General features: G+C 60.6%; 2 protein-coding genes across 3 annotated transcripts; one reads left to right on the forward strand and one right to left on the reverse strand.

Annotated features, from left to right (window-relative positions):
* The first annotated feature begins 261 nt into the window (after positions 1–261).
* ZNF335 (zinc finger protein 335) lies at positions 262–15,293 on the forward strand. The gene is made up of 28 exons (XM_058679875.1): positions 262–478; positions 1,083–1,333; positions 2,446–2,677; positions 3,397–3,474; positions 3,673–3,972; positions 4,051–4,182; positions 5,438–5,584; positions 5,962–6,214; positions 6,321–6,498; positions 7,503–7,615; positions 8,116–8,134; positions 8,218–8,334; positions 8,420–8,496; positions 8,581–8,741; positions 9,391–9,623; positions 9,772–9,865; positions 9,999–10,093; positions 11,336–11,595; positions 12,386–12,497; positions 12,577–12,954; positions 13,523–13,665; positions 13,744–13,886; positions 14,015–14,118; positions 14,212–14,289; positions 14,429–14,512; positions 14,592–14,657; positions 14,746–14,827; positions 14,929–15,293. The coding sequence occupies exons 2-28, from the start codon at positions 1,133–1,135 to the stop codon at positions 15,054–15,056; spliced, it is 4,008 nt and encodes a 1,335-aa protein (XP_058535858.1). The 5' UTR covers positions 262–478; positions 1,083–1,132; the 3' UTR covers positions 15,057–15,293.
* PCIF1 (phosphorylated CTD interacting factor 1) lies at positions 15,263–25,189 on the reverse strand. 2 transcript variants are annotated; one of them, XM_058679876.1, is made up of 17 exons: positions 25,078–25,189; positions 23,455–23,621; positions 22,185–22,321; positions 21,981–22,105; positions 20,924–21,061; positions 20,665–20,795; positions 20,405–20,559; positions 19,782–19,929; positions 19,623–19,706; positions 19,284–19,383; positions 18,148–18,310; positions 17,699–17,871; positions 17,521–17,607; positions 17,248–17,432; positions 16,604–16,697; positions 16,335–16,510; positions 15,263–16,248 (listed from the first exon to the last, which is right to left on the reverse strand). In XM_058679876.1, exons 3-17 carry the CDS (start codon positions 22,300–22,302, stop codon positions 16,020–16,022), a joined length of 2,106 nt encoding a protein of 701 aa, XP_058535859.1. In that variant the 5' UTR covers positions 22,303–22,321; positions 23,455–23,621; positions 25,078–25,189; the 3' UTR covers positions 15,263–16,019. The 2 variants fall into 2 exon arrangements, with proteins under 2 accessions (XP_058535859.1, XP_058535860.1); XM_058679877.1 differs by lacking the exon at positions 25,078–25,189 and adding an exon at positions 24,517–24,583.
* Between the last annotated feature and the right edge of the window lie 1,610 nt (positions 25,190–26,799).

Consider the following 26,799-nt stretch of genomic DNA (forward strand, 5'->3'; position numbering starts at 1 on the left):
ATCTGGCCTGATTCCGTTAGGTTCGAGGACAGCGAGCCACAGGAATGACACTTACTCTCCCGCCAAACCTGAGCTCCAACGCCCGAGGCCGGCAGGGTCCCCCGAGCCCCGCCCACAAGCCCCGCCCACGACAATGGCCCCGCCCATCCCGTCTCTGGAAGGGAGCGTGATGTCACACCCATTTCCTGTGTAACCCTCCACCAGGAGAAAAGATAGTCCCCAGCCAGTAGCGGGCGCCTCCCCACCGCTGTCCACCCCAGAGATTCGAAAAAAATGTCTCAGAGTCCCACCGGTCGCGGCTGTAGGACGGAGGCCACGGAAAGACCCGGGAACGCCGCAAATCTGTCCTTTCCCGGAGCCGGCGGCGGAAGTAGTTCCGGCCGACAGAAGGCCGGCGGCTCCCTCCGCCGCGGGGAAGGGACGATGGCGACCCCGTCGATGCCAGAGTCGGAGAGGAACGTGGCTGCGAAGGCCTCAGGTAACCGTCGAGTAGAGCTGGGCCGCTCCGCCGCACCCGGCCCTGGCGTGGGACCCCGTCGCGGGAAGCCGCGACGGCGATGTCCCAGGCCGGCGGGGCTGTCCGAACAGGGCCCCGGGGTCCCAGGCCCTTTAGTCGCTCTCGCACTTGCCTGAGCGGAAACCCGGCGCCGCCACAAGATGGCGTCGGGCCTGGAGCGCAGGCAGCGCCGGGGACAGCCCCGAGTCGCCAGGCCCCGAGACCGTCGCTGTCAGCCCCTCCGCCCGGACCCCAGGGGCGGGGGAGAGCGAACCACTGACCCGGGGGGCCCGCGGGCTGTACCACCGACCCTGCCCCTGGGGGGACCGCGAGCCGGACGAGGGGGGATCGGCCAGAGCGGAAGAGTCAGGATGACCGGCCCCTGAGCCAGCCACCCGGGGAAGGGTCCTAGCCTGGGAGGCTGGGCTTCTTGGGCCCCTTCAGGAAGCGGTCCTTTCCGTCGCTCGGGAGACTCAGTCTTTGCATCTGCGAAATGGGGGCGAGGGTGCAGCTGGGTGGGCTGTGGTTGCCCGGGGCAGCAAGGTGGCACCGCACTGATTCCAAACCCGAGCATCTCTTCTGGCAGAGTGAAAGTTCCAGGCCCCGCGTCCTCGTGCCAGGCGGTTCCTGGAGCCCATGGAGGAGAACGAGGTGGAGAGCAGTAGCGACGCGGCCTCCCGGCCTGGTGGGCCGGAGGAGCCCTCCGAGAGCGGCCTGGGCGTGGGCACCTCTGAAGCCGTGTCTGCGGACAGCAGCGACGCGGCCGTTGCCCCCGTGCCAGCCGAGACGGATGACTCTGGCATCGGGCAGAGCTCAGACCACAGCGGCTCTTCTCTGGTAGGCACGGGCATGGGCGGCGTGGATGGAGGCAGGCACCGCAAGCGGCAGGGCCTGGCAGCCAGCAAGGCACATTGGGGAATGAGATTTGGTTTTTTTGGTGTATTGGGAGCCAGGCCCTGTGCCAACCCCAATCCCCCAGGTAGATTTTCTCACTTGAACTACAGATCTTGTAAGGCACGAACAACTCCCCGACTCCCCTGCATGTCGCAGAAAATGAAAGTCAGGCAGACCCATCCAGGCTTAGAGTCCAGGCTTAGAGTCCAGGCTGTGGTCTTGCCTGCCACACCTGCCATGATCCTTTGAGAGGCAGGTGTCCCCGTGCAGGTGCCGGCCCCTCCTTTCACTCCCTGGAGGAACCCCTGTCCTGTCGCGTCACACCTCAGTCTTCCCAACTGAGAAGTGGAGCAGGCACACATGCCCCTAGAGGTGACAGTCAATAGCAACTTCCAGGCTGGGGATCTGTAGCAGGTTTCCCAGCTGCTAGCTCTGTTTCCGCCATGAGGAGATATAAATGAAGTAGCACACGCCCAACAAGTAAAACAGTACCTGGCGCGTAGCAAGCACTCAGGAAGTACCAGTCAAGGGTGGTCGTTTGATGGGGGTGCCCATCCAGGGCCTTCATTTTGGCATCACGGAGTTTCATTCATTCTGTGGGGACGGGTCTGTATTACTGGACCCTGGAGACAGAGCAGGAGAGGTGGGTACAGACCAGGCCCTGGTGGACAGGGTGCGTGTGGTGACCGTAGTGGGCTGGAGAGTCTAGAACTGCCAGTCCCACGGGGAGGAGGATTATAGAAGTGCCAGCTCCATGGCGAGGAAAAGGCTGGGGAGGAGTTAGCCAGGGGGTCATAACTGGGCAGAGCTAAGACCACGGAACAATTTGTGCAAAAGCCCCATGAAGATGGCTCCACCCAGATGTGGGTAGGATGGCTCCCCCTGTTATTCTGGGGTGACCCCTGCCCAGAACCAGGGGCCCTGGATCTTGCACCCTTGGGGTCTCTGACTGGAGGCTGGGGTGCCATGTGCTGCACTCTGGCAGAGCGCTGTGTCTGGCAGGGACACACTGCTCCCTGAGCGTTCTCGCTCCCTGTCTTCCTCCACCCCACCAGGAGGAGGTGTCTGAGAGCAGCTCGAGTGCAGCCCCGCTGCCCCATGGCTACCTGCCCGACTCCTCCTCGGTGGCCCCGGAGACGGCACCAGGTGGCCCTCCAGCACTGGTACACTCCAGCGCCCTCCCAGACGCTGCCTCGCTACCATCTGACTGCACGGCCTCCTCCTCAGACCTGGGCTCGGCCATCGACAAGATCATTGAGTCCACCATCGGGCCCGATCTCATCCAGAGTGAGTCGGGTGTGGCAGGGCGAGGGGGCCCTGCAGCAGCCAGTCTGCTGCACTGGCTGTGGACACAGGCGGTGACCCTACCACACCAAGCGAGTGACAGGGACCAGTGGTCAGTGACCCAGGGGCTTAAGGAGATAAGCAGTAGCACCCCTGGCTGTCCTGGGAACTCTTCCACACACTGGCCATCCAGCGGCTACTTGGGTTCTCCCAGGAACCTCAGGGGTATATGCTGCTGGGAAGCCCAGGGCATGTCACCTAACGGAACTGTCGCCAGCGAGCCATGCTGGTTCAGGGCTGGCAGTCAGCAGTCAGACCTCAGAGCTCTTGCTCTGAAGGGCCTTGGGGAGCCTGCTAATGACCAGCATGGAGGCCCCAGAACCTCGGTGCATGAGGGAGAGGGATTGGCATGGGACCTTGCTCCCCTCAGTAACCTAGGAGAGCCTGGCAAAGCATTCCTGAGTCAGGGACACAGGTGCCAGGCCTTGGCCTGGGGGAAGTTGGCAGGAAGGAGGAGGACTCTGGGCTTGGCGGTCCCTGGTAAGGCAGCCTGGGCAGCCTGTGTGACCAGCACGTGACTTACCCAGGCCACCTCTGAGCCTGGCCCCAGAAGCCCTGGGCTAGGAGGGGCCCCGCGACTGGCCTGTGGTCTCACAGTGGGCCAGAATGGTGCCAGTGGATTTGCACCTGCACCCAGGACCTCCTCCATCCCATCTGCTCAGGCTGCATCACGGTGACCAGTGCTGAAGATGGGGATGCTGAGACTACGCGCTACCTGATCCTGCAGGGCCCAGATGATGGTGAGACCCCGGGGTCATGCTGTGGGCAGGGGGAGTTGAAGAGAGCGGATCAGCCACTGTCGGCTCTAGGCTCAGCTTCCCTGCTGGCAAAGTGCTCTCGGAGGAGAGTTTGTTCCGGGCCCAGCAGACCTGCTGACGAGGGGCAGCTGGTGGTACTCCTGGCCAGACCTGCCCTCTCATCCTCTCGCCCGTGTGCAGGTGCCCCCATGACCTCGCCGATGTCTACTTCCACGCTGGCCCACAGCCTGGCAACCATCGAGGCCCTGGCCGATGGACCCACATCCACTTGCCTGGAGACTCCGGAAGAGGTGCGGGCCGCGCCCAGCCCGCCAGCACAGCCGCCCGCAGCCTCTGTCACCGAGGAGCCAGACTTGCAAAGCCTGGAGGCCATGATGGAGGTGGTGGTGGTGCAGCAGTTCAAGTGCAAGATGTGCCAGTACCGGAGCAGCACCAAGGCCACGCTGCTCCGCCACATGCGGGAACGGCACTTCCGCCCAGGTACGTCCCTGGCTGGCCACTTGGCTGGGGGTGTGGTGCCAGGAAGCATACATAGCAAGCTTGTCCTGCATTCTGCAGCAGCAGCAGCCACTGGTAAGAAGGGCCGTGTGCGGAAATGGGGCACCTTGGCCAAGGCGCAGGAAGAAGAGGGGCCGGAGGAGGAGGAGGACGACGACATAGTGGACGCCGGTGCCATTGACGACCTGGAGGGTAGGCCACCAGGGTGCGCACCCCACACAGCTCCTGCGGTTCACGTGCAGGGCTTGGCCTAGACACACCCTTGGGTGTCTGGAGTCTCGGAGGACAGGCTGCATCTCAGGGCTTAGCTGTGTGGCTGCACTGGCTAGATACGTGCACAAGGGGCCCCTTTGGACTCACCCAGAGGCTGTGTTATGCAAGCAGTAATGCATGCATAGGCACCTGCCATTGTTCACGTAGCCATATTCTTTACTGTTTTTGTTTCGGGTTTTTTGGTAAGATTGACTTGAAAGGCAGAGAATAAGAGAGTGAGGCAGAAACAGAAATAAATATACCATCTGGTACTTCACTCCCTACATGGTGCACTGGTCAGGGCTGGACCAGGTCAAAGCCAGGAACTCTAGCTGGGTGTTCTCTGTGGGTGCAAGGACCCAGGTACTTGAGCCATCTTCCATTGCTTGTTTTTTTTTTTTTTTTTTAAAGGTTTATTCATTTTATTACAAAGTCAGATATACAGAGAGGAGAAGAGACAGAGAGGAAGAACTTCCGTCCGATGATTCATTCCCCAAGTGAGCTGCAACGGGCTGGTACGCACCGATCTGAAGCCGGGAACCTGGAACCTCCTCCAGGTCTCCCACATGGGTGCAGGATCCCAATGCATTGGGCCGTCCTCGACTGCTTTCCCAGGCCACAAGCAGGGAGCTGGATGGCAAGTGGAGCTGCCGGAATTAGAACTGGCGCCCATATGGGATCCTGGGGCGTTCAAGGCGAGGACTTTAGCCGCTAGGCCACTGCGCCAGGCCCTCTTCCATTGCTTTCCAGGCACATTTGCAGGGAGCTAGATCAGAAGTGGAGCAGCCAGGACTTGAACTGGCATCCCTATGAGATGTCGACATTGTAGACGAGGTTGTGCCCACTGTACCACAGTGCCAGCCCCTCCTTTTTAAAATACTGATGTTTGGAAATGTAGGATGAGTCTGACACTTCCTTACAGCTCGGCGCACATGAGCCTGGCTTGGCTGCCGGGGCGACTGTGGCACAGGCAGGGGTCAGTGGTTAGCACAGCAGTGTTCCAAGTATGGCAGCCAAGTGTCAGCAGGAAGAGGCAGCGCTTTCTCCTTCACACAAGGGCAGTGGGAGCTCACCGTCATCCAGGGACCACCACAGGGTTTCCTGGAGGGGACTTCTTGGAGGCTGGGATAAAGATTCCACAAGGATGGGGAAATGGGCCTCTTCCCACTGACTGCCCTGGCTCCCGTCCCTGCAGAGGACAGCGACTACAACCCGGCCGAGGACGAGCCCCGCGGCCGGCAGCTGCGGCCCCAACGGCCTACCCCCAGCACCCCAAGAGCCCGAAGGAGACCTGGCAGGCCCCGCAAAGTGCGCCACGTGGAGACCTCGGACCTCCCAGATGGTGAGCCTTGGTCACAGGAGGGCAGGGTCTCTAAGGCCCATGGACCTAGCGTATGCAGCGGAGCAGCCGTCATTGGAGCTGGGCTGGTGGCTTCCATCTAACAACTCGGGAGGGCCTTGGCTCTGCCTGAAGTCGCACAGCCAGTGGGGCAGAGCCCAGTCTAGAACCTAGGTCTCCTGGCTGGGAGGTGTGCACGCACGGGATAGGCCCTGCCGTGCTGGCTGCGTGCCGCACTGCTCTCCTGCCCTGGGCTCCCGGCCATGTCCTGTGGCTTGGGAGTCTGTCGGTGTGTAGCCCCGGCTGGGCTGGCCTCTGGCCCGGCTCTTTGCAGTTGTCCCAGTAGTCTTGGTGGACTTGTGCCCTGGCACACTTGGCAGGTGTGGATGGAGAGCCGCTGGTGAGCTCCCAGAGTGGGCAGAGCCCTGTGGAGCTACAGGATGCCGAAGCTCCCAGCTCCTCGGGCCCGGGACGCCTGGCAGCCCCAGACCAGGCCAACAGGACCCCCCTGGAACCTGGAGTGATCCAGCCAGACCCTGAGAATACAGCACCCTCCTCCCAGGGGGAGCCCGAGACCCAGCCCCGTCGCCGTTCACGACCACCCAGGCGCTTCCTGGGCAAAAAATATCGCAAGTAAGTTGGGCAAGGGAGGCGGAGGGGTGTGAGCTACAAGCCCCCGCAGCTCCTGGAGACCCCTGCCCAGCCAGACCTCTCCCCACCACCCCACGATGCCTGGCAGGTACTATTACAAGTCGCCCAAGCCACTGCTGAGGCCCTACCTGTGCCGCATCTGTGGCTCCCGCTTCCTGTCCCATGAGGACCTGCGCTTCCACGTCAACTCCCATGAGTCAGGCGACCCGCAGCTTTTCAAGTGCCTGCAGTGCAGCTATCGCTCCCGCCGCTGGTCTTCGCTCAAGGTGCAGCCCCTGGGAGGGTGTGCCTGGTACCCTGCCCCTGTATGGGGTACCCTCAGGGCATGGAGGGTGACGGGCCTGGGCGCAGGCTGGTGTGGTAGGTGGGTGGGGGTGTGCCCGCCTTGGAGCGGGTTTCCTGCGGTCAGTGTATCCGAGCGCTGTCCAGCAGGGAGCGGCAGCAGGGCTGTTCTTAGAGCCAGAGTGCCTGGGTGGCCCGCAGCAGCCCTGAACCTTCTGGAACTTGACTGTCGGGCAGTGCAGGGAGCCACAGCAGTCCACAGTCCTAGGCTGTTAGTTATTTTTAGAATATTTATGTATTTATTTATTTGAAAGGCAAAGGGAGACAAAGATCTTCCACCTGCTGATTCATTTCCCAGTGACCACCAGAGCTGGGCATGGACCAGGCTGAATCCAGGATTCAGAACTCCTTCCAAGTGTCCCACGAGAATGGCAGGGCCCAAGCACTTGGCCATCTTCCGCTTTCTCAGGCACATGGGCAGGGAGCTGGACCAGAAGCAGATTTGCTGGCACTTGAACCAGCACTGCCATATGGAGTACCAGCCTGGCAAGCAGGAGCTTAACGTGCTGCACTCAGTGCCAGCCCCAGTGTAGTGCCCCAAGAAGCTGCAGCAGGCCTGGCCCGAGTGCCCTAGCCAGCAGTCATTGTGGGAGGGGGTGGGCTTTCCCTAAGCAGTGCTTCCTCCCAGGCAGATTGGAGCCTGTGACCTGGAGGTTGTTCTCTGAACTCCATAGGAGTCAAATCATATGTCACAGTGGGGAGGGTGTATGCTGGGGAGCCACGCTGCCTGGGTTCAGTTCCCAAGATCCCTGCACCCCGAGGCTGGTTCCTCCTTTGTGGAATGGGGAGTCAGCATGGGGCTTGGCATGGAGTGGGTCCCCTGCTGGGGACAGACACCTGGTGGGAGCACCTGTGGCCCCCCGGCTTTGGGAACCTTGGGTATCAGCAGGCAGGCTCACCCCAGCGCCTGTGACCCTGCCTCTTCCAGGAGCACATGTTCAACCATGTGGGCAGCAAACCCTACAAGTGTGACGAATGCAACTACACCAGCGTCTACCGGAAAGACGTCACCCGACACGCAGCCGTGCACAACCGGGACCGGTCCGTGGGGGCCAGTGGGGTGGGACGGGGAGGCTCTGGGCGACCACGGCTCCCAAACTCCAGACCCCTGGCTCTGAGCAGGTCAGGTGTGCCTGCAGGGTCTGCCGTATCAGGAAGGAGCTGGCTCTGGGGCCCTTGGGTGAGCCGCAGTGGACACTGAGCCACGGGGTCCATGAGCCACCTTGGCTCCATGGGAAACTGGCTCTCCTCAGGGTTTACAAGGTTTCTTTCCTTTTTTGCAAATAAAGAAAAGAGGTTTGTGACCCAATCAGATTAGAGTCACTTCCCAGTTCAGCAGCTTTTTCCTTCGGCCTTTAGTAGGCAAATGTGATTAGCCATGGAGTGAGGAAGAGTGTCCCAAGGCCAGCCCTCTTTCCCCAGGACACCCCAGTTGTAAAGCACTGGTCCTGGAGCTGCACTGGGTCTGGTGGGCATCGGGGTGGGGGTCTGAAGTGTGTGGGGAGGAGCCATGGTCTAACTCCTGGGCCTTTCTCCTGCAGGAAGAAGAGGCCGGATTCGGTGAGTCTAGGGCGCCGGGCTGGGAAGGGAGCCTGCTGGGGGCGCAGGGGTGAGGCTGACTCTCCCCTTCCTGGACTTCTCAGAGCCCGAAGCTAAGCTCCTTCCCCTGCCCAGTGTGTGGCCGCGTGTACCCCATGCAAAAGAGACTGACACAGCACATGAAGACACACAGCACTGAGAAGCCCCACATGTGCGACAAGGTGGGTGTGGCAAGGGCCGTGCGGGGGGCTTGCTGAAGGGCACCCCCACTGGCCACCCCAGCTAACTCTGCCCTGCCCATTGCAGTGTGGAAAGTCTTTTAAGAAGCGCTACACCTTCAAAATGCACCTGCTGACACATATCCAAGTCGTGGCGAACCGCAGGTACCTGGTCCCAGGAGGCCCAGTGGGGAGGGGGAGGAGCGGGGTCAGAGTGCGGCTAACCTTCCCCTTGCCACCTGCACGCAGGTTCAAGTGCGAGTTCTGCGAGTTCGTTTGCGAGGACAAGAAGGCGCTGCTGAACCACCAGCTGTCTCATGTCAGCGACAAGCCCTTCAAGTGCAGCTTCTGTCCCTACCGCACCTTCCGAGAGGACTTCCTACTCTCCCACGTCGCCATCAAGCACACAGGTCAGGCCCGAAGCAGGGGCTCAACACTGTCCTGTCCTGTGCCCCTCAGAAACCCGAGCCGCATGAGGGACTTGGCCAGTCTGACTCGGCTGGCAGCTCTCTGCACAGCCCTGGCCCAGCTGCTTGCCCCCTCTGAGCTTTTCTTAGTTGCAAAATGGGGGGAGTCAGAAGTGCCCACAATATAATAGTTGTGGCAGTGAGTTCTGCTGGTGCCCAAAGTCCGGCAGGCACTGGGGCAGAGCCTGGGCACACTGGCAGAGGAGGAGGTGGTGGCAGTGGCATGGCGGACCACAGAAGTTGGTTCCTGGCCCTCCTTGGGTCCAGTCGTCCGGAGGGGCACTGTAGATAGAGCAGAGGCTCTGCTTGCCAGACACCCATCCGCCTCAGGGAGACGTCTCCCAAGGCAGTGCAGTCCTGGGATGCTGATGATGGGAGCTTGCAGGAAGATGGAGGGCAGAGGGCGGCCCCGATCCATTTCTCTCCTGGCACACCAGGGTGGGCGGTGGCTTGTGTTTGCTCGCATATGGGAGCTGATTGCTGGGACAGAGTCAGTGGGAGAAGCCCCTGGGGTCATGGGGGCCGTCCTGGAGGAGGAGGGTTGTCAGGGGTTGGCATGGTGGACTCAGGCATCCTGGACACGGTCTTGCAGGGGCCAAGCCCTTTGCCTGTGAGTACTGCCACTTCAGCACAAGGCACAAGAAGAACCTGCGCCTTCATGTGCGATGCCGGCATGCAAGCAGCTTCGAGGAGTGGGGGCGGCGCCACCCTGAGGAGCCCCCCTCCCGCCGGCGCCCCTTCTTCTCCCTGCAGCAGATTGAGGAGCTCAAGCAGCAGCACAGCGCAGCCCCTGCGCCCTCTGCCGGCTCCCCAGGGCCCCCCGAGGTAAGCACACCCATGGAGCTGGGACATACCTTGCAGGTGACTGTGAGGCTAAAGGGAAGAAACAAGCCAAGCCCACCCCTGCCTGATCCCTGGGAGGTGCTTGAGTCTGGTCACGCCTTCTCAGGCTCTGCCATGCCCTGCCACACAGGTCGCTCCCGAGGTCGCATCTTTTCAGTCCCCAGAGACCTCACCCTTGCTGTGCTCTGACACCCTGGGTGGCGCCACCATCATATACCAGCGAGGTGAGCTGGGAGCGGGGTTGAGCACTCTGAGAGCCAAACAGAATGGGGACCCTGCTGAGGGAGCAGGGCAGTGGGGCGCCCTTGGGCTCCCGTTTGCCAGCCACTTCTCAGACTTGGGCCCCTTTCCACCTAGGAGCCGAGGAGTCCACTGCGATGGCCACACGGACGGCCTTGGATCTGTTACTGAACATGAGTGCCCAGCGGGAGCTGAGGGGCGCGGCCCTGCAGGTGAGCCTGCTGGAATGGCCCCAGGTGCCCTAGGTGCGCTGCTCAGAGCTGGAGACCAGGGAGTCTGGCCCCAGGCACAGCGAGCGCCCAGGGTGGGACAGGACAGATCCACTGACTGCTACCATGTGGAAGAGTTGTCCCCAGGAGACCCTCCCTCAGCACAGTGACTGCCACCATGGGGACGGTATGCTCCACTCCTCACACCCTCAGCTTCCTGCGTGGTTCTCATGCTGTGGCCACCCCATGCCTGTGGGTGCTGCCCTAGGGTGTGAGGCAGCCTCTCCGCTAATCGAGTCCCTCCTGCCTGTTTACTCCACCACCCTGCCCAGCTGGCCAGGCCAGCTTCCCGCCTGTCCTCGGCTGTCCCCTCCTTCCCTGAGGCTGAGGACAGTGTGTCACCACCTCCCCTGGCCCTGCCCCAGCATCCTGAGATGGAGCGGCTCTGTTTAGAAGCCTACGGCCAGAGTGGGGTGCGGTGGCACTCCAGAGGCAGGCAGGGGGTCTTCCCATCCCTCTCTTAGTTTTCACCTTTGGGGTCTCCCCTGGGAAGGTCTCCCCGAGTCTTCCCCCAAGATTGCAGAAGCATTCATTTGTGGGGTTTTCTTATGGTTTCATTTTTCACACTCTGACTCCATGTGGAATCTTATCTTGGGTAGGAGTCCTTGTTTTGTTCATCAGTTCAGCGTATTGAATTTGTAAACATTTATTGTTTAATATTTATTTTGGAAGAGTTATAAAGACAAAGAGGTCTTCTGTCTGTTAGTTCGTTCCCTGGGTGGCCACACTGGCCAGGGCTGGGCCAGTTCAAAGCCAGGCACTTCATCCAGGTCTCCCACAGGAGTGGAGGGGCCCAAGCACTGGGGCCATCTTCTGCTGCTTTCCCAGGTGCATTAGCAAGGAAGTGCATGGGCAGTGCAACAGCCCAGATTTTGAATCAGCACCCATAAGGGATGCTGGCAGCAGCTTAACGTGCTGCACCACAGTCCAGGCCCCAGGCTTGCTTCTGGGCCCTCCCCGGGGGGTGTCTCCTCACAGCCTCACCAGTGCTGGCTGTCGGCAGTCTGTTAGGGACCTCTGCCGGCCTGGTAGTGGTTCACCTTATAGTCCTTGTTTGTAGGATTACAGATGAGGAGCAGGTGAGTGCCAGGGGAGTGGTGTCTGGCCAGTGTGCTGGAGAGAGGTCTGGAAGGGCAGTTTCTCTGCCATAGGTCCTGCCCATCGTGCCCTTTGGTGCCGTTGCAGGTAGCTGTGGTGAAATCAGAGGATATGCAAGTTCAGTTGGACCCCCCTGGCGGACAGCCATCACCCGAAGGCACCACACCGCAGGTGGTCACTCTCCACGTGGCAGAGCCAGGGGGCAGTGTGGCAGGAGAGAGCCAGCTGGGCACCCCTGCCCTGCAGGAGATGGCGCTGGCCTCCGGGCCCTTTGCGGGGGCTGGCTACAGTGTCGTCACGGCTCCCCCTATGGAGGAGGGGACATCGGCACCTGGCACACCTTACAGGTGAGACCTGCCCCTTTGCAGGTATGCTGGGAGGTTAGACGCTGGCCCTACCCCCCCACACCCAGTGATGGGAACAGAATCCTGACGTGTGTGAAGGGGTTGGGAGGTGTGTCCTCAGGAATTGAGAGCTGCCATCTTCTAGCACTTTGGAGTTCCAGCACTTGGCACCACAATCACACCCCCCACTCTGTGGGATCCCGGGCAGCTCAGCCATGGGCCCGAGATCAGACCCGCAGGCACTTCACTTGCTCTGTGCCCGGGAGATCCCAGGCATCTCCCGTTCTGACGCTCTGAGCTGCCACCTGTTGGTGCATCCAGCTGCCCTGTAGGGGACCAGAGGGGAACAGGAGTGCTGAGGTGTTCACTGGACTCTGGGGCCGTGTGACGGAGCCCTGGTGCCACATGGTTCAGCTGGAATGGGAGTTGGGCCGTGTGGACCCTCACCGTGAGCCAGCACGTGGACAGACCCATCTTGACCTCCCACCTCCCTGCTCTTGTCCTGGAGGTTGGGGGGGTCCCTGTTAGCCCTGCAGGGCTGCAGTCATAGTGTGTGCATCCTGCTGCCCTTGGCCAGACGTGGGCTAGCCCCGCTCCCGCCATACACATGGCACACACCTGCAAAAGAGATGGTAGAGGACCAGCTGGAACAGGGCAGAGCCGGATCTTCCGACCTAAGACCTTCTCTGGTCACAGTCGCCCTCGTTTGATGGCTGTTTCTGAAAGGGGGCTCCCAGGGCCTCCCACCCTCCTAGCATCCCACCTCACACTGTCCCCGCCTCGGTGCCCACAGTGAGGAACCTGCGGGAGAGGCAGCCCAGACTGTGGTTGTGAGTGATGCCCTCAAGGAAGCTGGAGCCCACTACATTATGGCAGCTGATGGCACTCAGCTGCACCACATTGAGGTAAGGCTCGGGGTGGCGGAGCCCTGCACTTCCCCTACCCCGCACCTCCCCGCCCTCACGCCCTCTGGTCTCTCCGCAGCTGACCACAGACGGCTCCATCTCCTTCCCCAGTGCAGACTCCCTGGCCTCGGGAGCCAAGTGGCCGCTGCTGCAGTGCTCTGGGGGGCTCCCCAGAGACGGCTCTGAGCCCCTGTCACCAGCCAGGACCCACCAGGGTGGAGACCCTGAGAGCTCCGCCTCACCTCCCCCTGCAGCCGGTAAAGCCATGGGCCTGGTCACGCCCTGCTCGCCACCATCCATAGCTGCAACGGCATCCAAGAAGTTTTCCTGCAAGATCTGTGCTGAGGCCTTCCCTAGCCGAGCTGAGATGGAGAGCCACAAACGAGCCCATGCCGGTCCTAGCGCCTTCAAGTGTCCCGACTGCCCCTTCAGTGCCCACCAGTGGCCCGAGGTCCGGGTAGGTGCTGTGCCCCCACCTGCCTCTGCTCCCCCTCAGGAGCCACTCGTGTGCAAGCTCCTCCCAAGCAACCCCCTGGGCCACTGTTCTATACACCCTGTCCCCCAGGTGCAGAGGTGACTCAGCAAGGAGCCATTCTCAGAGAGCTCATTGCTCTGGAGACACGATTTGTACCACCATGTCCCCAGGGTAACACAGGTGTGCAGGGCACAGGTCATTTGTCTTGAAACTACCAGAGGGTATGGTGGCAGGTGGGGCCCTGGCACACTGTGTTTCCTGAGGCTGCTGTGGTCCAAGGTGAGAAAATCAAATTCCCAGCCCCCACTCCACCATGCACCTGCTCCTCAGGGCCCAGTGAGGGCCACCCCCTCCAGATGGGGAGACAGGCCTGCGTGAGGTTGGCAGGGGCTTCCGTGGTGCCCTCCTCCAGGACTGGGAATTCCCCTGGCTGCAGACTGAGCCAGGGCAAGGTTTTCCATGTGATCGCCATCAGTTTAGCACACGCACCCAGCTCCCAGCACCGTGTCACCTGGCTCCCTGGGCTGTACTGACCCTGCCCCTTCCGCAGGCCCACATGGCACAACACTCGAGCCTGCGGCCCCACCAGTGCAGCCAGTGCAGCTTCGCCTCCAAGAACAAGAAGGACCTGCGGCGGCATATGCTGACCCACACCAACGAGAAGCCCTTTGCCTGCCACATCTGTGGGCAGCGGTGAGGCAGACACTGGCTGGGAGGCTGCTGCCCAGTGCCCCTGGTGCAGGCATTGGAGCGTCCTCCCCTCTCTCTCAGCTTCAACCGCAACGGGCACCTCAAGTTCCACATCCAGCGGCTGCACAGTCCTGATGGGAGGAAATCGGGGACCCCAACCACCCGAACCCCAACCCAGACCATCATCCTCAACAGTGACGATGAGACGCTGGCTACCCTGCACAGTGAGCTGCCCTGGGCTGCTGGTGGGTGGGGGGACCCAGACTGGAACCACTGTCCCAGAAAACCCTTCTAGACTGGAGCTTTGAGGGGTCCCTGGAATCCTTGGGTGAGCATCTGCCCCTCTTCCCAGCTGCTCTGCAGTCAGGTCACGGGGTCCTGGGCCCGGAGCGGCTACAGCAGGCCCTAAGCCAGGAGCACATCATTGTGGCCCAAGAGCAGACAGTGACGAATCAGGTAAGAGCCAGCCCTGGGGGCTGCCCTGCCAGCAGGTCTGGGGAGGGCTGGTGGCACACAGCACCGAGGCTGGAGCTGGCTTGGCCCTGGCAGGAGGAAGCGACATACATCCAAGAGATCACTACAGCAGATGGCCAAACAGTACAGCACTTGGTGACCTCCGACAACCAGGTGAGCAGCCAACAGCCTGGGAGGAAGCAGTGCTCCCAGCCACCACAGTGGGGAGCCTTGGTCTTCCCCAGCCCTGTCCTAGCTGGACTCATGTGAGCAGGCCCCCAGCAGCTGCCTCCCTCCACCCCACCGCCTGCAGGTGCAATATATCATCTCGCCGGACAGCGTCCAGCACTTGCTCCCTCAAGAGTACGTCGTCGTGCCTGAAGGCCATCACATCCAGGTAGGCCCGGGTTGAAGGGAAGGCCCTGAGCAGGCTGCATAGCCTCCCCACTGGGGTCACACATCACCTCCCTCTGCAGGTGCAGGAGGGCCAGATCACACACATCCAGTATGAGCAAGGAGCCCCATTCCTTCAAGAGTCCCAGGTAGGGCTCTGGAGTCTGGACGGCGCAGGCAGAGCTGGGCCTGTGCAGGGTCCTCCATGGCCAGCTCTCATCCGCCTCTCCCCTTTAGATCCAGTATGTGCCCGTGTCCCCAAGCCAGCAGCTTGTCACGCAGGCACAACTTGAGGCCGCAGCACACTCGGCTGTCACAGGTGTGGGGCTGGATCCTAAGGGCCCTGGGGGTGAGGACGGGGGCCCAGGCACAGGCCCTGGAGCAGCAGGCTCACTGTGCTCCCCCACCCCCACCCCGCAGCGGTGGCCGATGCCGCCATGGCTCAAGCCCAGGGCCTGTACAGCACAGAGGAACCAGTGCCTGAGCACATTCAGCAGCTGCAGCACCAAGGCATCGAGTATGACGTCATCACTTTGACAGATGACTGAGCCCCCATGAACTTAGGTGGATCCTGACAGCAGTGTCAGGCCTCCTGGGGCAGGAGAGGTCGCCCGGGTGCACCTCCCTTCCTCCCGTGTGCCCTACATCCCAGGCAGCACCATCCTGTCACTTCAGGGAGTCAGACCTGTGCTGCCAAGGTAGGGCATCACAGGTCCCTCCAGGATGTGCTGGGCACCCCAGCCTGCGGGCAGGCTCTAGAAGAGAGATTTATTTTTGTTTGCTTGGACCCACTGGGCCTTTGTCTCAATAAAAGGACCACAGTCCAGGCCTGGCCGGCTCACTTTGTCCTCTCATTGATAGACTGCCCAAGCAGGAGCTTGTCAAAAGCCACTCCAGTGGGGGCACGAAGGACAGGCTGCCAACCACGCAAGGCCAGAGCGGAGATGTCACCCCAGCACCCTCCTCCCCAGGTCCTCAGAGGGTGGGGAAGGTGCTGCACAGAGGCTCTTGCTTGCAGGGCAACTCCAGTACCAGCAGGGGGCTTCTGCTGCTCTGCCCAGCTGGACAAGTCTGCAGTTCCGCTGCCAGCCCCTGGGCACACAGGCCTGGGAGCCAGGCGGCCAGCTGTGTGGAGCAGTGGCCCTGCAAGGTGAACCTGGAGGGGCAGAGTGTGGTCCCCAGGGTAGACCTCCTTTGCTGAGACCCTCACACATTCTTGAAGGGAGGGGGTCTGTATTTCCTTTTACAGATGAAACCATGGGGGGTTGGGAGGGTAGAAAGAAGGGTGTCAGGCCTATATACAAGGGACTCAAGTGAGTTCAGGGTGGGCAGTTGGGAGCTGGGGCAGGGAGGGGGAACCCTGGCCAAAGAGCCAGAATCTTCCTATGTCCCTGGCAGCCTGAGTTCTGCTGCCACCCCTTGGGGAGGCCCAGGGCCTGCTTGGCCCCCACAGGTCCAAGTCCCAGCAGTCAATGCCAGCACCCTGGGGCTCCTCCACCCCGTAAGCTGTGTTAGGTGGGGTGAGGCTCGCGGCTAGGGCCCTGCTCGCGGCCCGAGTCCCGCTCCTTGGCCTCCGAGGATGAGGATGAAGAGCTGGAGCTGTGGGTGCGACCGGACTGCCGGTAGGCGGTGGTGAGCTCCTGCAGCCGCTCGGGCGTCGGCCCCCACTTGGCAAAGCCGGGGTCATTCTGCAAGAAGATGACGGCCGTGTTGTGGACTGCCTTGTAGTGCATTTCCTCCCTGTGGACACAACAGCTGCTCAGGGCGGGCCGGGGCGGGGCCTCCTCAGCTGGGCCCCCCTCGCCCTGCCCGCCCTGGGCACCCACTTCTTGCAGATGTGCTGGGAGCCACTGCGGTACTCATGTTCAAAGGCAGGCAGAATCAGCTGGTGGCGCCGGAAGCGGCTCTGCTCCATGCGGGTGAGCGCTGGGGTTGGGGGGTCCCGCCACTCAGGGATGAACACAATGAAGGACAGGGGCTCTGGCGAGCTTTCCAGCAGTTTCTGTGGGAGGGGCAGGGTGGAGGTTAGGGGCTGCCCCACTGGCAGCTGGCAATGCCACCCACACCCCAGCACAGCACAGCAGCAGCACCCCACCTCGAAGTGAGACACCATGGCGTCCATGAGTTCCTCACAGAATGGAGGGTTGGCCTCAAATGAGCCACTCAGCGGAGCGAAGTCCAGGCAGGGCCTGGGGAGAGAGGTGAGCACTGAAGACCTGGGAGGCCCAGACCCACAGCCAAAACCACAAGCCACGTCCAGCCTCGGATCCTTATGCCACAGCAATGGCCCTGCTCTAGCCAGCGACCAGGGTTAGCCTGACTCATCCTGTGACGTGGCCTGACCATCTCCAGTCAGCAGGTGCAGCCACAGGATTCAGGCTTGGATGCCCACGGCCCCCGGGCTGGAGTTCCGATCCGTCCTGGGTCCCCTGCCCTCAGAACACAAGCCACACCCAGTGTTCCCTGGCCGTGGCCTCTGGATCTCCCTCGTCTAAAGGGTCCCTGGGACCTGTGCCCCACTGCACCGGAGCTTCCAGACCTGAGAAGTTTATTGCGAAACCCACAGGCCAGGCCAGGGGCCCATCACAGTGCCAGAAACACTGAGGCTCCCAGACTAGGCACCATGTCCGAGGTCACACAGCGCTAAGGTGACGTGGGGTCTGGCTCCAAAGCCCTGACCCACTGGGAAGCAGCTTCCTCGGCTGGACACAAGGGGACCCGGCAGTCCCTCACTCTCACCCTCGGGAGCCGAAGTAGCCATCTGTGTCAGGGAAGGCAGAGCAGTACTGGCGAAAGTAGCAGTTGAGCGGCGAGGCAAAGCACTCAAAGCTGACGCCAAAGAGTCGGTGGAGGACCTCGAAGACGTGCACAGGCAGTGACCCCTGCAGGCCAGTCCCCTCATAGAGGCCCACACCAAACATCATCTGCAGAGTGGCCAAGGTCAGTGGCTGGGGCCAGCCTCCCTGAACCTCCAGGGGGCGCTCCTGCTGCAGCCCATGGCCGGCACTGTACCTGATAGCGCCGGAGAAGACACCAGACTCGAGGCAGGAACCTCTCCAAGGCCGAGTCATCCACGCAGCTGTAGCGGTAGAGGAGCCACTGCAGAGCAGAGAGGTGGGCAGCCTCAGTGGCAGGCCTCCCGGCTGCACCCAGGCCCTGGACCACCCTACCCCAGGGCCCGCGCACTTACCAGCTTGCTGAAGTAATTGCGGCTGACCTTGACCATCTCACCCTTGTACCGGATGCAGACCACATTATTCTCCAAGTGCATCTCCACGCTGGGCATGGGGGGCGCAGACACGGCCAGCCGTACCGGGTAGCAGTACACCAGGCGGGGTTCCAGCTCAGGAGCCTCGGCCTCCTCTATGGGCAGGGAAAACAGAACACTGCCCTGCAGCAGCCTCAGGGCTGCCCGACACCAAGAGAGCCCAGTCCTGGCCCAGGGAGAGCCCTGGCCCTCCAGTCCTTTTTTACTAACTCCTAACTCTCCCCAACTCGTCACTTCTGCAGGGCTGATGCCTCCTAGCCAAAAAGCACAACAGGTTCTACCACAGGTCCTGCTGGGAGAAGTGCCCACACTCTGGGGCTTCACCTCGCTCGCTCCTTCCGTCAGGGCATGGGACTGTGCTCAGCCCCTACCTGGGATGTTGTTTTCCTTGAGGATGGCAAGGTGCTTCTCTCGGATCCGTTTGACGTAGTCCAGGGAGATATGATAGACCTTGCTACAGATGCCCTCCACCGAGTCCTTGGCTGCAGCCGACACGTGGGGCCCACACTGCCTCCGCAGGTGCTCCAGGCGGTCCTGGAGGAGACATGCCTGATGAAGGACCAGCCAGACTGAGGGGCCTCCGCGCGGCTGTCGGATCCCAGCAGTCCTCCTCTAGAAACTGCCTCTGCTACTTAGCTACGGCACTCACACACATCCCCTGGTACCTCTGCATCTCACCCCACTGGCAAGAGGACAGGGTGGCCTGCACATCCACAGTGATCACTCCTGGACTGCCTGAGCCCCTGGCATACAGGGAGTGTGCACTAAATGCCAGCTGCTTCTGTCAGGGTGAGGCCGGGCTCCAGCCCAATGGCTACTGGGGAAAGGAAGCAGATGCGGTCCACCGGGCAGTCGGTTACCCACAGGGTGCTCGGTGGACGCTGCCCTAGGAGTCGCACTGTTAGCCATGGCCATGGATGACTGTAGGCATCTGTCACCTGCTGAACCACACGTGTGCAACTGAGGAGTGAAAATGAGTCACTCTGGCTAGTGAATACACCTACCTTTGTCACTCTCTACGTGTCAAGGACACAGTTACTATCGTGAGGTGCGAAACTTTGTCTCTTGTGAAAAATGGTCCTGAAAAGAAAGCCCATTGCTAGTGCTGGTAGATAGGATTAAGACGGTTTTGGCCAGAACACGGAACTGTTGTGGAAACAATAAGAGCAAGTCTTAACTGCGAGAGGAACACACACGCCCAAGAAAACACACTTTTGTCAACCTTGCTTACAAATATCTACTTGAGGGAAATGGCGACCATTAAGTCAGAAAGGCAGCTACTTGAGATGTGTGGCCAAGCACAGGATCCCGCTCAGAACGTTAATGGAAATGCTCTCTGGGAGAAGGCCAGGAGCCAGAAAAACATCTCCTTGGTCATGACTTTGGGGGCAGATGAATGTCAAGGCCTGCCAAATTACACAAGAACTGGCTGCAGTGGAGGCCCTGCCCGGGCTGGACAGGCGGAACAGGCTTCCTGGGGAAGAGGCCTCATCCAGGGCCCACTCACCATGTAGTCCTCCTTGGAGGCCGAGTGGTCTTTCCGGAGCCAGCTGAAGGTGTCCTCTACATTCCACTTGACCACCTTCCTGCTGTCGGGGGAAGCACTCCTGCCAGCCGAGAGAGGGAGAACAGCCTGAGCCACACGGGCTGCCCCGCCCTCTCACCCCAGCCCAGGCCGGCAGCATCTTGGCACTGGCAGCCCTGAGTCTGCCTTTGGGAAGCGGCTCACTTCCGCCACCAGAAGCCATGCCAGTACCCAGTGTGGGGACAGTGGCCTATGACCTCCCCTCTTTGATCACGTATCTGTCCCATGTGGACACCACGTTGATACCAGAGAAAGCCAAACCTGGATTCAATGAGCCGCCTGGCAGCCTCGGCATACTTAAAGAGCAGGCGCTTAGCTTCCTCCCGGAACTTGATTCGAGATAACCTGGGGGAGACAGGCCAAGTCAGAGCTGTGCTACCCAGGCCAGAGCTGAGGGCAGGCCACACCAGGGGGCTGTACCTGATGGGAATGTCATTCATGATTTCACGGAACATGGAGGGCGACACAACTGGTTCGCAGTTGCTTGGCAACAGGGGGTCGGATCCTTTGTCTACCACCTTGCGCTCCAGCATCCAGCGGTTGAAAGACTCCCGAGGAGGTTCGATACCTGCAAGACAGAAGGGCTACTGAGGGCAAAGCCTCAGGCCAGCCAGACCACACTCGCCAGAGCACATTGTGAGAACCACTGGCTCTGCAGTTAATCCCGCACAGAGAGGAGTGTGTCTGCAAGGCTGCACAGCTCATCTGGTAATACAAACCAAAGACAGTACACAGGGGGTCCACGGGAAGCAGTCACTGCAGCAAAGCAGGCACTCTCATTTTTACACTTTCACAAATGCCTAAAAATGTGCTCAAGAGTGCCTTGCAGGTAATAAGTGCTCTAAAATGTCCATGAGCTGCCAATACTATCCCTGTGTCAGGGACGAGCCCAGCAGAGCACACAGGGCTTAAGTAGGGAGGCCAAGGGCACGGAGAAAGGCCTATCTGTCCCAAGACACGGGGCTGCAGCAACCCATGCCAAAGGCAGGCTCTTCAAACTCTGGGTAGAAGCAAGCCTAGGCCAAGGCCCAGGAGGCACCTACCCTCTCGCTGCTGGCACAGCTCCCGATAGTGCTGCCGAAGCTTTAGGATCAGCTGGGAGCGCAGTAACTCCACTTCGGGGTGGGGGGGCAATACCTCTGAGGGCCCCCGGTGCTTGATGACAGCATTGGTCTGGATGTCCAGATCCCAGTACACCCTTGGGGTATAGATGGGAGCTGTGAGGGTGTCCTGCCCAACTCTGCCACAGCCCACCCACAGTCCGGGCAGGCAGGCATCCGCAAGCCCATCAGCAAGAACTCACTCCGTGGGGCGAAGGAGAGCCACCTGCTGTTTGTCTTCAGGGGATGTCCCCCAGATCTTCAGTGTCGGGGTTCCTGGAATGCTCGGGGAGCTGGGCACCGACTGGCCCGTGGCTGCTATGGGGATTTCAATCTGGAATGAAAGCCACAAAGACATCAAGTCGGGCAACCTCGCCTGTGGGCTGCGCCGCTGTGTGCTCCTGGACCCCCGACCTGAGCGGGCTGCAGACCTGCCAGGCCCAGAGAGCCACGCACACTCACCTTGGGCTTCTTCACACCATTGCCGCTGGGCTGCTCTTCCGAGAGCTGCCGCTTTCTGGGCTTGTTCTCAGCCGGGGGAGTTTCCACCAAGCTCGAGTCTTGGGGCAGTGGGGTCGCATTCAGCCCCAAAGGGTCCGACTGGTAGAGGGAGACCAGCAGAGTTGCAACTGGGGTGGCAGCTTAGGAGCCCTGGGACTCTGGCATCCTCACGCCCTCCCGCCCCTGCTCCTCCCCTGCACAGAGGAGCAGGGGGCGGCAGTCAGCGCTTAGGCAGATAACCCAGGGCTCCATTTCTGCCTGCTCCTTGCACCAACGTAGCCTTGGACAAGCAACTTCCCCTTCTGAGTCCCTCACCTTGGAAGCAGTTGTGACACCCAGCAGGAGACCAGTGCTCACTATGCTGGTTTCCTCTCCTTAAGAACAAAGTGAATCGGCCATCAAGGAAGAAACTCAAGAAATACTCATTGAGGAAAAAAGGCAAAGCAAGGCCCTGCGGATGGAGCTTCTGTGGTGACACGCGGGCTGTGGCGGTTCACAGGGTGGCCCTGAAAACCTTGTGAGGCACAAGTCCTGTTCCACACACTGCTAGCTGGGGCCTAGGACCAGCACTGCCCGTCTGAAACTCAGGCTCCACTGTCCCAACGAATAGGGCCCCAAAAGCCCAGCTCCTGCCGGCCAGCCCGCCTGTCCTTCCCTCATTGTGCAGCCATGTCCAGTTGCCAGAAGGTTGTTGGTTCCTCCTACCACGTGCACTGAGCTCACCACTTGCCAGAAACTAGGTCCTCAGAGCACGGGCCACCACTGTAACTCAATTCCTGTCTGTCCCCTTGAGTGGCTGAGGAGACCCCAGGGGCCAGGGAGCACGTCTCCCATGGTCACACCTGTATCCATGCGCCAACGTTTCGCACTCTACTTCAGTGCCCTGTCAGGGTGTAGGTTCCCTGAGTGGGGAGTGTGTGCCGTCTCATTTGTCATTGTATCTGCAGGTATGAGGCCAGGGCTAAACACCCAATGGCTGCTCAGGCTGCCGAGACCCCTGCCCTAGGCTGGCACTCACGATCACATCATGCTGGCCCAGCACGGGCATCTCCCATAGGGACTGGTTGGTGAATCGGTTGAAGTAATAGGGACGGTTTTCCCTCCGGCTCCAGCACTTCTCCCAGCCCGCGTGCACCAGCTCCTCTGCAGACAAGAGCAAAAGAGCCAGGTCAGGACTGCTTGGGTGCCCCTGCTACCTCCCCCTCCCCAGAAGCCCCAGTACCTGGGAGGTCCTGCACCAGGCGCACTGGCTTTGGAGAACAAGGCTGACTGGAGGTGCCTGGGGAGTGACTCAGCAGGGATGCCTCCTCCCGGGGGCTGCCATGGTTTTCATTGGCCATCTCAGCACCCACACGGGACCTGCCACACGGAGGCCCAGAGAGAGTCAGCTCTACCCACACCCAGGCCCAGAGCAATCCAGTCTGGCCCTGTCCTGAGACCAGCACAGGGCCATGGGAGGAGCCCCGGCATCCAAGCTGCAACTCACAGCTGTGCAACGGTGCCCTGTTGCCCCTCCAGCTGGCAATGTTCTTCCCCACCTCACCAGTCCGTGTCCGGCCCACCCTGGCCTCGCACCCTCCAGGAAGCCCTCCCTGACTTGCCCCTCCTTAGGACAGGTGGCCAGACCCCCCTCCTCAAGGCTCAGAGCACCCCTCTGCCAACTAAGAATTTTCAGGGGGTAGGAACTGGGTCCAGTGTGTCTCTCTCCAGTGCCCTGCCCAGTCGCCAAGGGGAATGTTCTCAACCCCCGAGCAGCAAAGGCGACAAGACAGGGTCCGCCTGTGAGAAGCTCCTCCTCCTAGGGCATGGGATTTCCTTCCCCATCCAGGAAAAGCCGGCTGGAAGGAGGTACAGCCGGGGCAGGAGAATGACTACCTGCATCTCGCATGATCTCTAGCAGTCTGCACAGTGCAACCAGAGGGACTGTATAATTCCGTCCTGATCTACAGGTGAGCAGACCACCGCAGAGACCAGCTCCCTCTGAGTTGTAGCCTCTACTCCCCTGCTCACACACACACACCTAAGCACACTGAGCCCAGGCATCCTGAGATGGCCCAGTTCCTAGGGGCCCATCAGTCCTCCGATGGGATCGCAGATGCTGAGGTACCCACAAGCAAGCAAGCACACCTTCCCAACATGAGACATCCATCGTCTGTATGCTGACATTTCATCAACACAGTGTGGCCATGGGGCCCATCTCGCTCCTCAGGAGCTCTGACTGGCCCTTGACAGCATCAGAGGAACCCCCGGACACAGACTCTAGTGCACAGTCATGGATGCCTTTGGTTAATAGTCACATCATCACTATGGCCTAGCAGGTAAAACTGCAGGAGCAGCAAGACACACGGCAAGCAACTGGGTTGGCTGGCAATGCTCGCCACAGCCACGGGTTGGCTGGCAATGCTCGCCACAGCCACGGAAAGCTGCTTTGGTTCTCAGGAGGACGAATAACCTGAGCCCATGGAAGTGCAGCCTCCAGGCCTTTCTCTCACCCTCTGGGGTCTGCGACGTTAGCATGAGAGGGTTTTCTTCTCCGGCCGGCCGGACCCACTTCCCAGGGTCCCACGGAAGCGGGATGAGGCTGTAGGAGAGCTCAGCACAGGTAGGCGGGCTGGTCAGCACTGCAGTGGACAGGGGCTCAGGGGACTCCTGGTATCGGCTGCAGGAGAGAGACACAAGAAGACAGAGTCACGGGCCTGCTGAGGGCTGCAGGGCAGGGACCCAGAGCAAGCGGGGCACCCTCACTGACAGGCAGAGGACCCATCGGGGGGCCCCTGAACTCAGGGCATCTCCAACCAACAGATTCACTTTCCTGGGCATATGACCTTCTTAGGTGTGCAGGAGTCCCCCAACTTAGCTTCCTGCCATTTTGTGCCCACGGTGAAACACTGAAAAATTTAACAAGGGCCCCACCAATTCTGTGGTCAGTCCTACCAGCCCAACTAAGGACAACAGACAGCAGGTCTTGGGGATGCTTTAAGGACACACAGCAATGTCTTGAGTAAAATAAACATGCAAACGCATTCTACAGCACATCTTGTCTTTATTGAAAACTATTTTCCCAACAGCTTCCTGCAACCCTGCAGGGCAAAAGCAGCGCGGCTTGTGTGAGGTCACAGGGAGACAGAGCAATTACAACCCAAACCCACTGCGTTGCATGAGCAGCTCAGGACTTTTCATTAAAAAGAATAATAAAAAAGTCAGACTTCGAATCCCAAGAATTAGTACAGGCAAACGCGACGACTAAATTCTTAAGATTTTTTTCTCGACTACTTGTTTTGGGGGGTCACGATCCCATGGGACTTGGGTGCAGCCATTGAGTGGGAGGACTAGCATGTCCAAGGGTGCAAGGTTTCGATTTCCAGGCCTTTCCGGCTAACCCGTCTACCTCTCTGCCCAGCGCCTCAGTAGGAAGTAGCAGCTCTAAAATATCGGGGAGGGTTTTTTTTTTTTGGCCTTTTGTTTTCCTACTCTGCGGCTCCCCGAACACCCAACGCACACCGCGGTTAAGCCTAGCGCCCCTCGAGACCATCTGCGCAACCCCAAGAACCCACCAGAAGGAACGGGGTCCGAGGTCGGGATTGGAAGGCGATGGGGCGGGAGCGTTCCAGCAGCGCACCAATCACAACTCTCGGGCCCAGGAGGGCGGAGTCCCGAGGCGGGCGGCGTGCGCAGGCGCGCCAGGGACGCGCCCAGGAGGGGCCGGGGCCTCCCGGCGCGCGCTCACGCACCCAGCCCTCCCTCCCTCCCGGCGGGGCGGGGGCGGCAGGGCGCGCGCGCGCCGGCCCCTCTCCGGGCTCCGCCTCCCGCCCCGCCGCGCGCTCCCGCCCCCGGGTTGAGGCGACTCAGAGTCGGAGCCTGACACAAAGGCGGTGGCGGCGGCGGCAGCGGAGGTGCTCGAGAGGCCGCTCCGCCCGCGCTCTCCGGGCCCACCGCCCTCACCCCAGCCACTGGCCCGGTTGTCCACCCGCGGCCCTAAGATGGCGGCGGCAACAGAGACCGGGGCAAGCGGCAACCCCGAGCGCAGCACGGCGGAGGGGCCGCCGCTGCCCGATTTGGGATCCCCGGACCCCGGTTCGACTTGCTGCGGGACCATGGCTCCTTCGGGCTCTTACCTTCCCGGAGAGGACTCGAGGGGACACGATTACACGTTCTGCTCGACCGCCCGTTTTGCCGCCTCCGCCTCGCCCTCCCCAGCGCCGCTGTCGCCATCTTGTGTCCCGGGACGGGACTGCGCGCTGCGCATGCGCTGGTACCGCCTCTGAGGGAGCTCGCCGTGGCCGCGCCGCCATCTTGAGTGTGGCAGAATCGGCTGGCTTCCAAGCTTTGCTTGCTTTCGTTCCCCTGCCCATCCTCTCCTTGCCTGCTATTGCATGTGGATTAGATGGCGGGAGGGGCAGCTCTGCTGTGGCTTGGGTGTGGGCTTAGGAAAGGACGGCCCCATAGACATGTTGCCTGCCTCAGTTTACCCCAGAAGCAAGGGCCAGAGGGTCTGGACGTGGGTGCAGTAGGGGGAGAGGGATAGCTTAGAATGCTCTGCGGGGCTTGGGCTCTGCCGCCGGCTTGAAGGGCCGGAGCATGTTCACGTAGACTCGGCGTGCCACAGGGACCTGGGTCCTAGCTTCCGCAAGGTTCTGCCACTTCCTGCCCGTCTGAAGCTGTCTTGCATCTTGCCCCAACTTTACCCCGTATGCGAACTAGGTGCAAATCCAGCCTTCTGCCAGAATGACCCTGCACAAGTAATAAGTGCTGCAGTGTAGGATAAACAGGACAGCTGGGGCGAAGGGGAGGACACAAGATGATTTTGTGAGAAGTTGAAACTTTTAAATGCCTCAAAGGGACTTGGCGACACTGACCTAGTTGTAGCAGTCTGGCTGCAGCGCGACGTCTCAGGGGGACCAGCTGCAAAAATGAACCGGGATGGAGACTAGGCTGGACACGCTCTGCCCAGTTCCCTGCGGGGTTCTTTGGTAGGGGCAGCAGGAGACAGAATAATAGCTCCACCCCTTCTGGCCTTCCCAGGCATCTGGCCGCCCAGTGCTAGCTTGAGACTCAAAAGCTTGTCGCCTGCTGACAGAAGAGAGGCTGTGGGTGCCCCAGAGGGGCGGCTGCGAGCGCCAGCGGCAGGGATGCTCCTGGATGGGTTTGTTGGGAAACTAAGGCAGGAGTATGAAAAAATTGACTCAGAAGAATTCAGTGAAGATAAATCCATCTGCCTCTTAGCTAAAGGTTTGGGGTGATATTTGCAGAGGACTCTGCACAGCACCTGGCCCTTCAGGGCTCTAGGTGGAGCTGAGCCCCTCAGAGAGTCGGCTGCTGCCGGTTGCAACTTGTTGCCCTCACAGAGCAAGCATATCCAGAGTGGAGACTGGAAGCCCTGCTTTGTGCAGCTGTCCAGGATAGTACCCGGGTTCGAGTCCTGACCCGCTTCCAGTTCCAGCCTCCTGCTAGTGTGCACTTGGGAATGCAGTGGGTGAGGAAGATCCCTGCCACCCACCACGGGGCCAGGCCTGACAAACACTTGGGAAGTAACCTCTGCAAGCAGAAGATCAATGTTTCTGTATTTCTAATAAGTTGAAAACAAGTTTTTAAATAAAATTTGTCTTAAAAAGATATGTCAGACATGTACAGGAAGACCCCAAATTACTGGTAGTGTCTCCTCAAAAATTCCCTGAGGCCAGCACCGTTGCATAACAGGCTAAGCCTCCATCCGTGGCACCAGCATCCCAAGATCTTGCAGGTTTTTCTAACCATGGTGTTCAGTACTTCCCTTCACTTAAAATGCCCACCCTGGGAGGTGGTGAGAGAGCCAAGGACTCCATCTGGGTGTCCCACAT

This window comes from Ochotona princeps, chromosome 22 (assembly GCF_030435755.1).
Source record: "Ochotona princeps isolate mOchPri1 chromosome 22, mOchPri1.hap1, whole genome shotgun sequence".
NCBI classification, from domain to species: Eukaryota; Metazoa; Chordata; class Mammalia; order Lagomorpha; family Ochotonidae; genus Ochotona; species Ochotona princeps.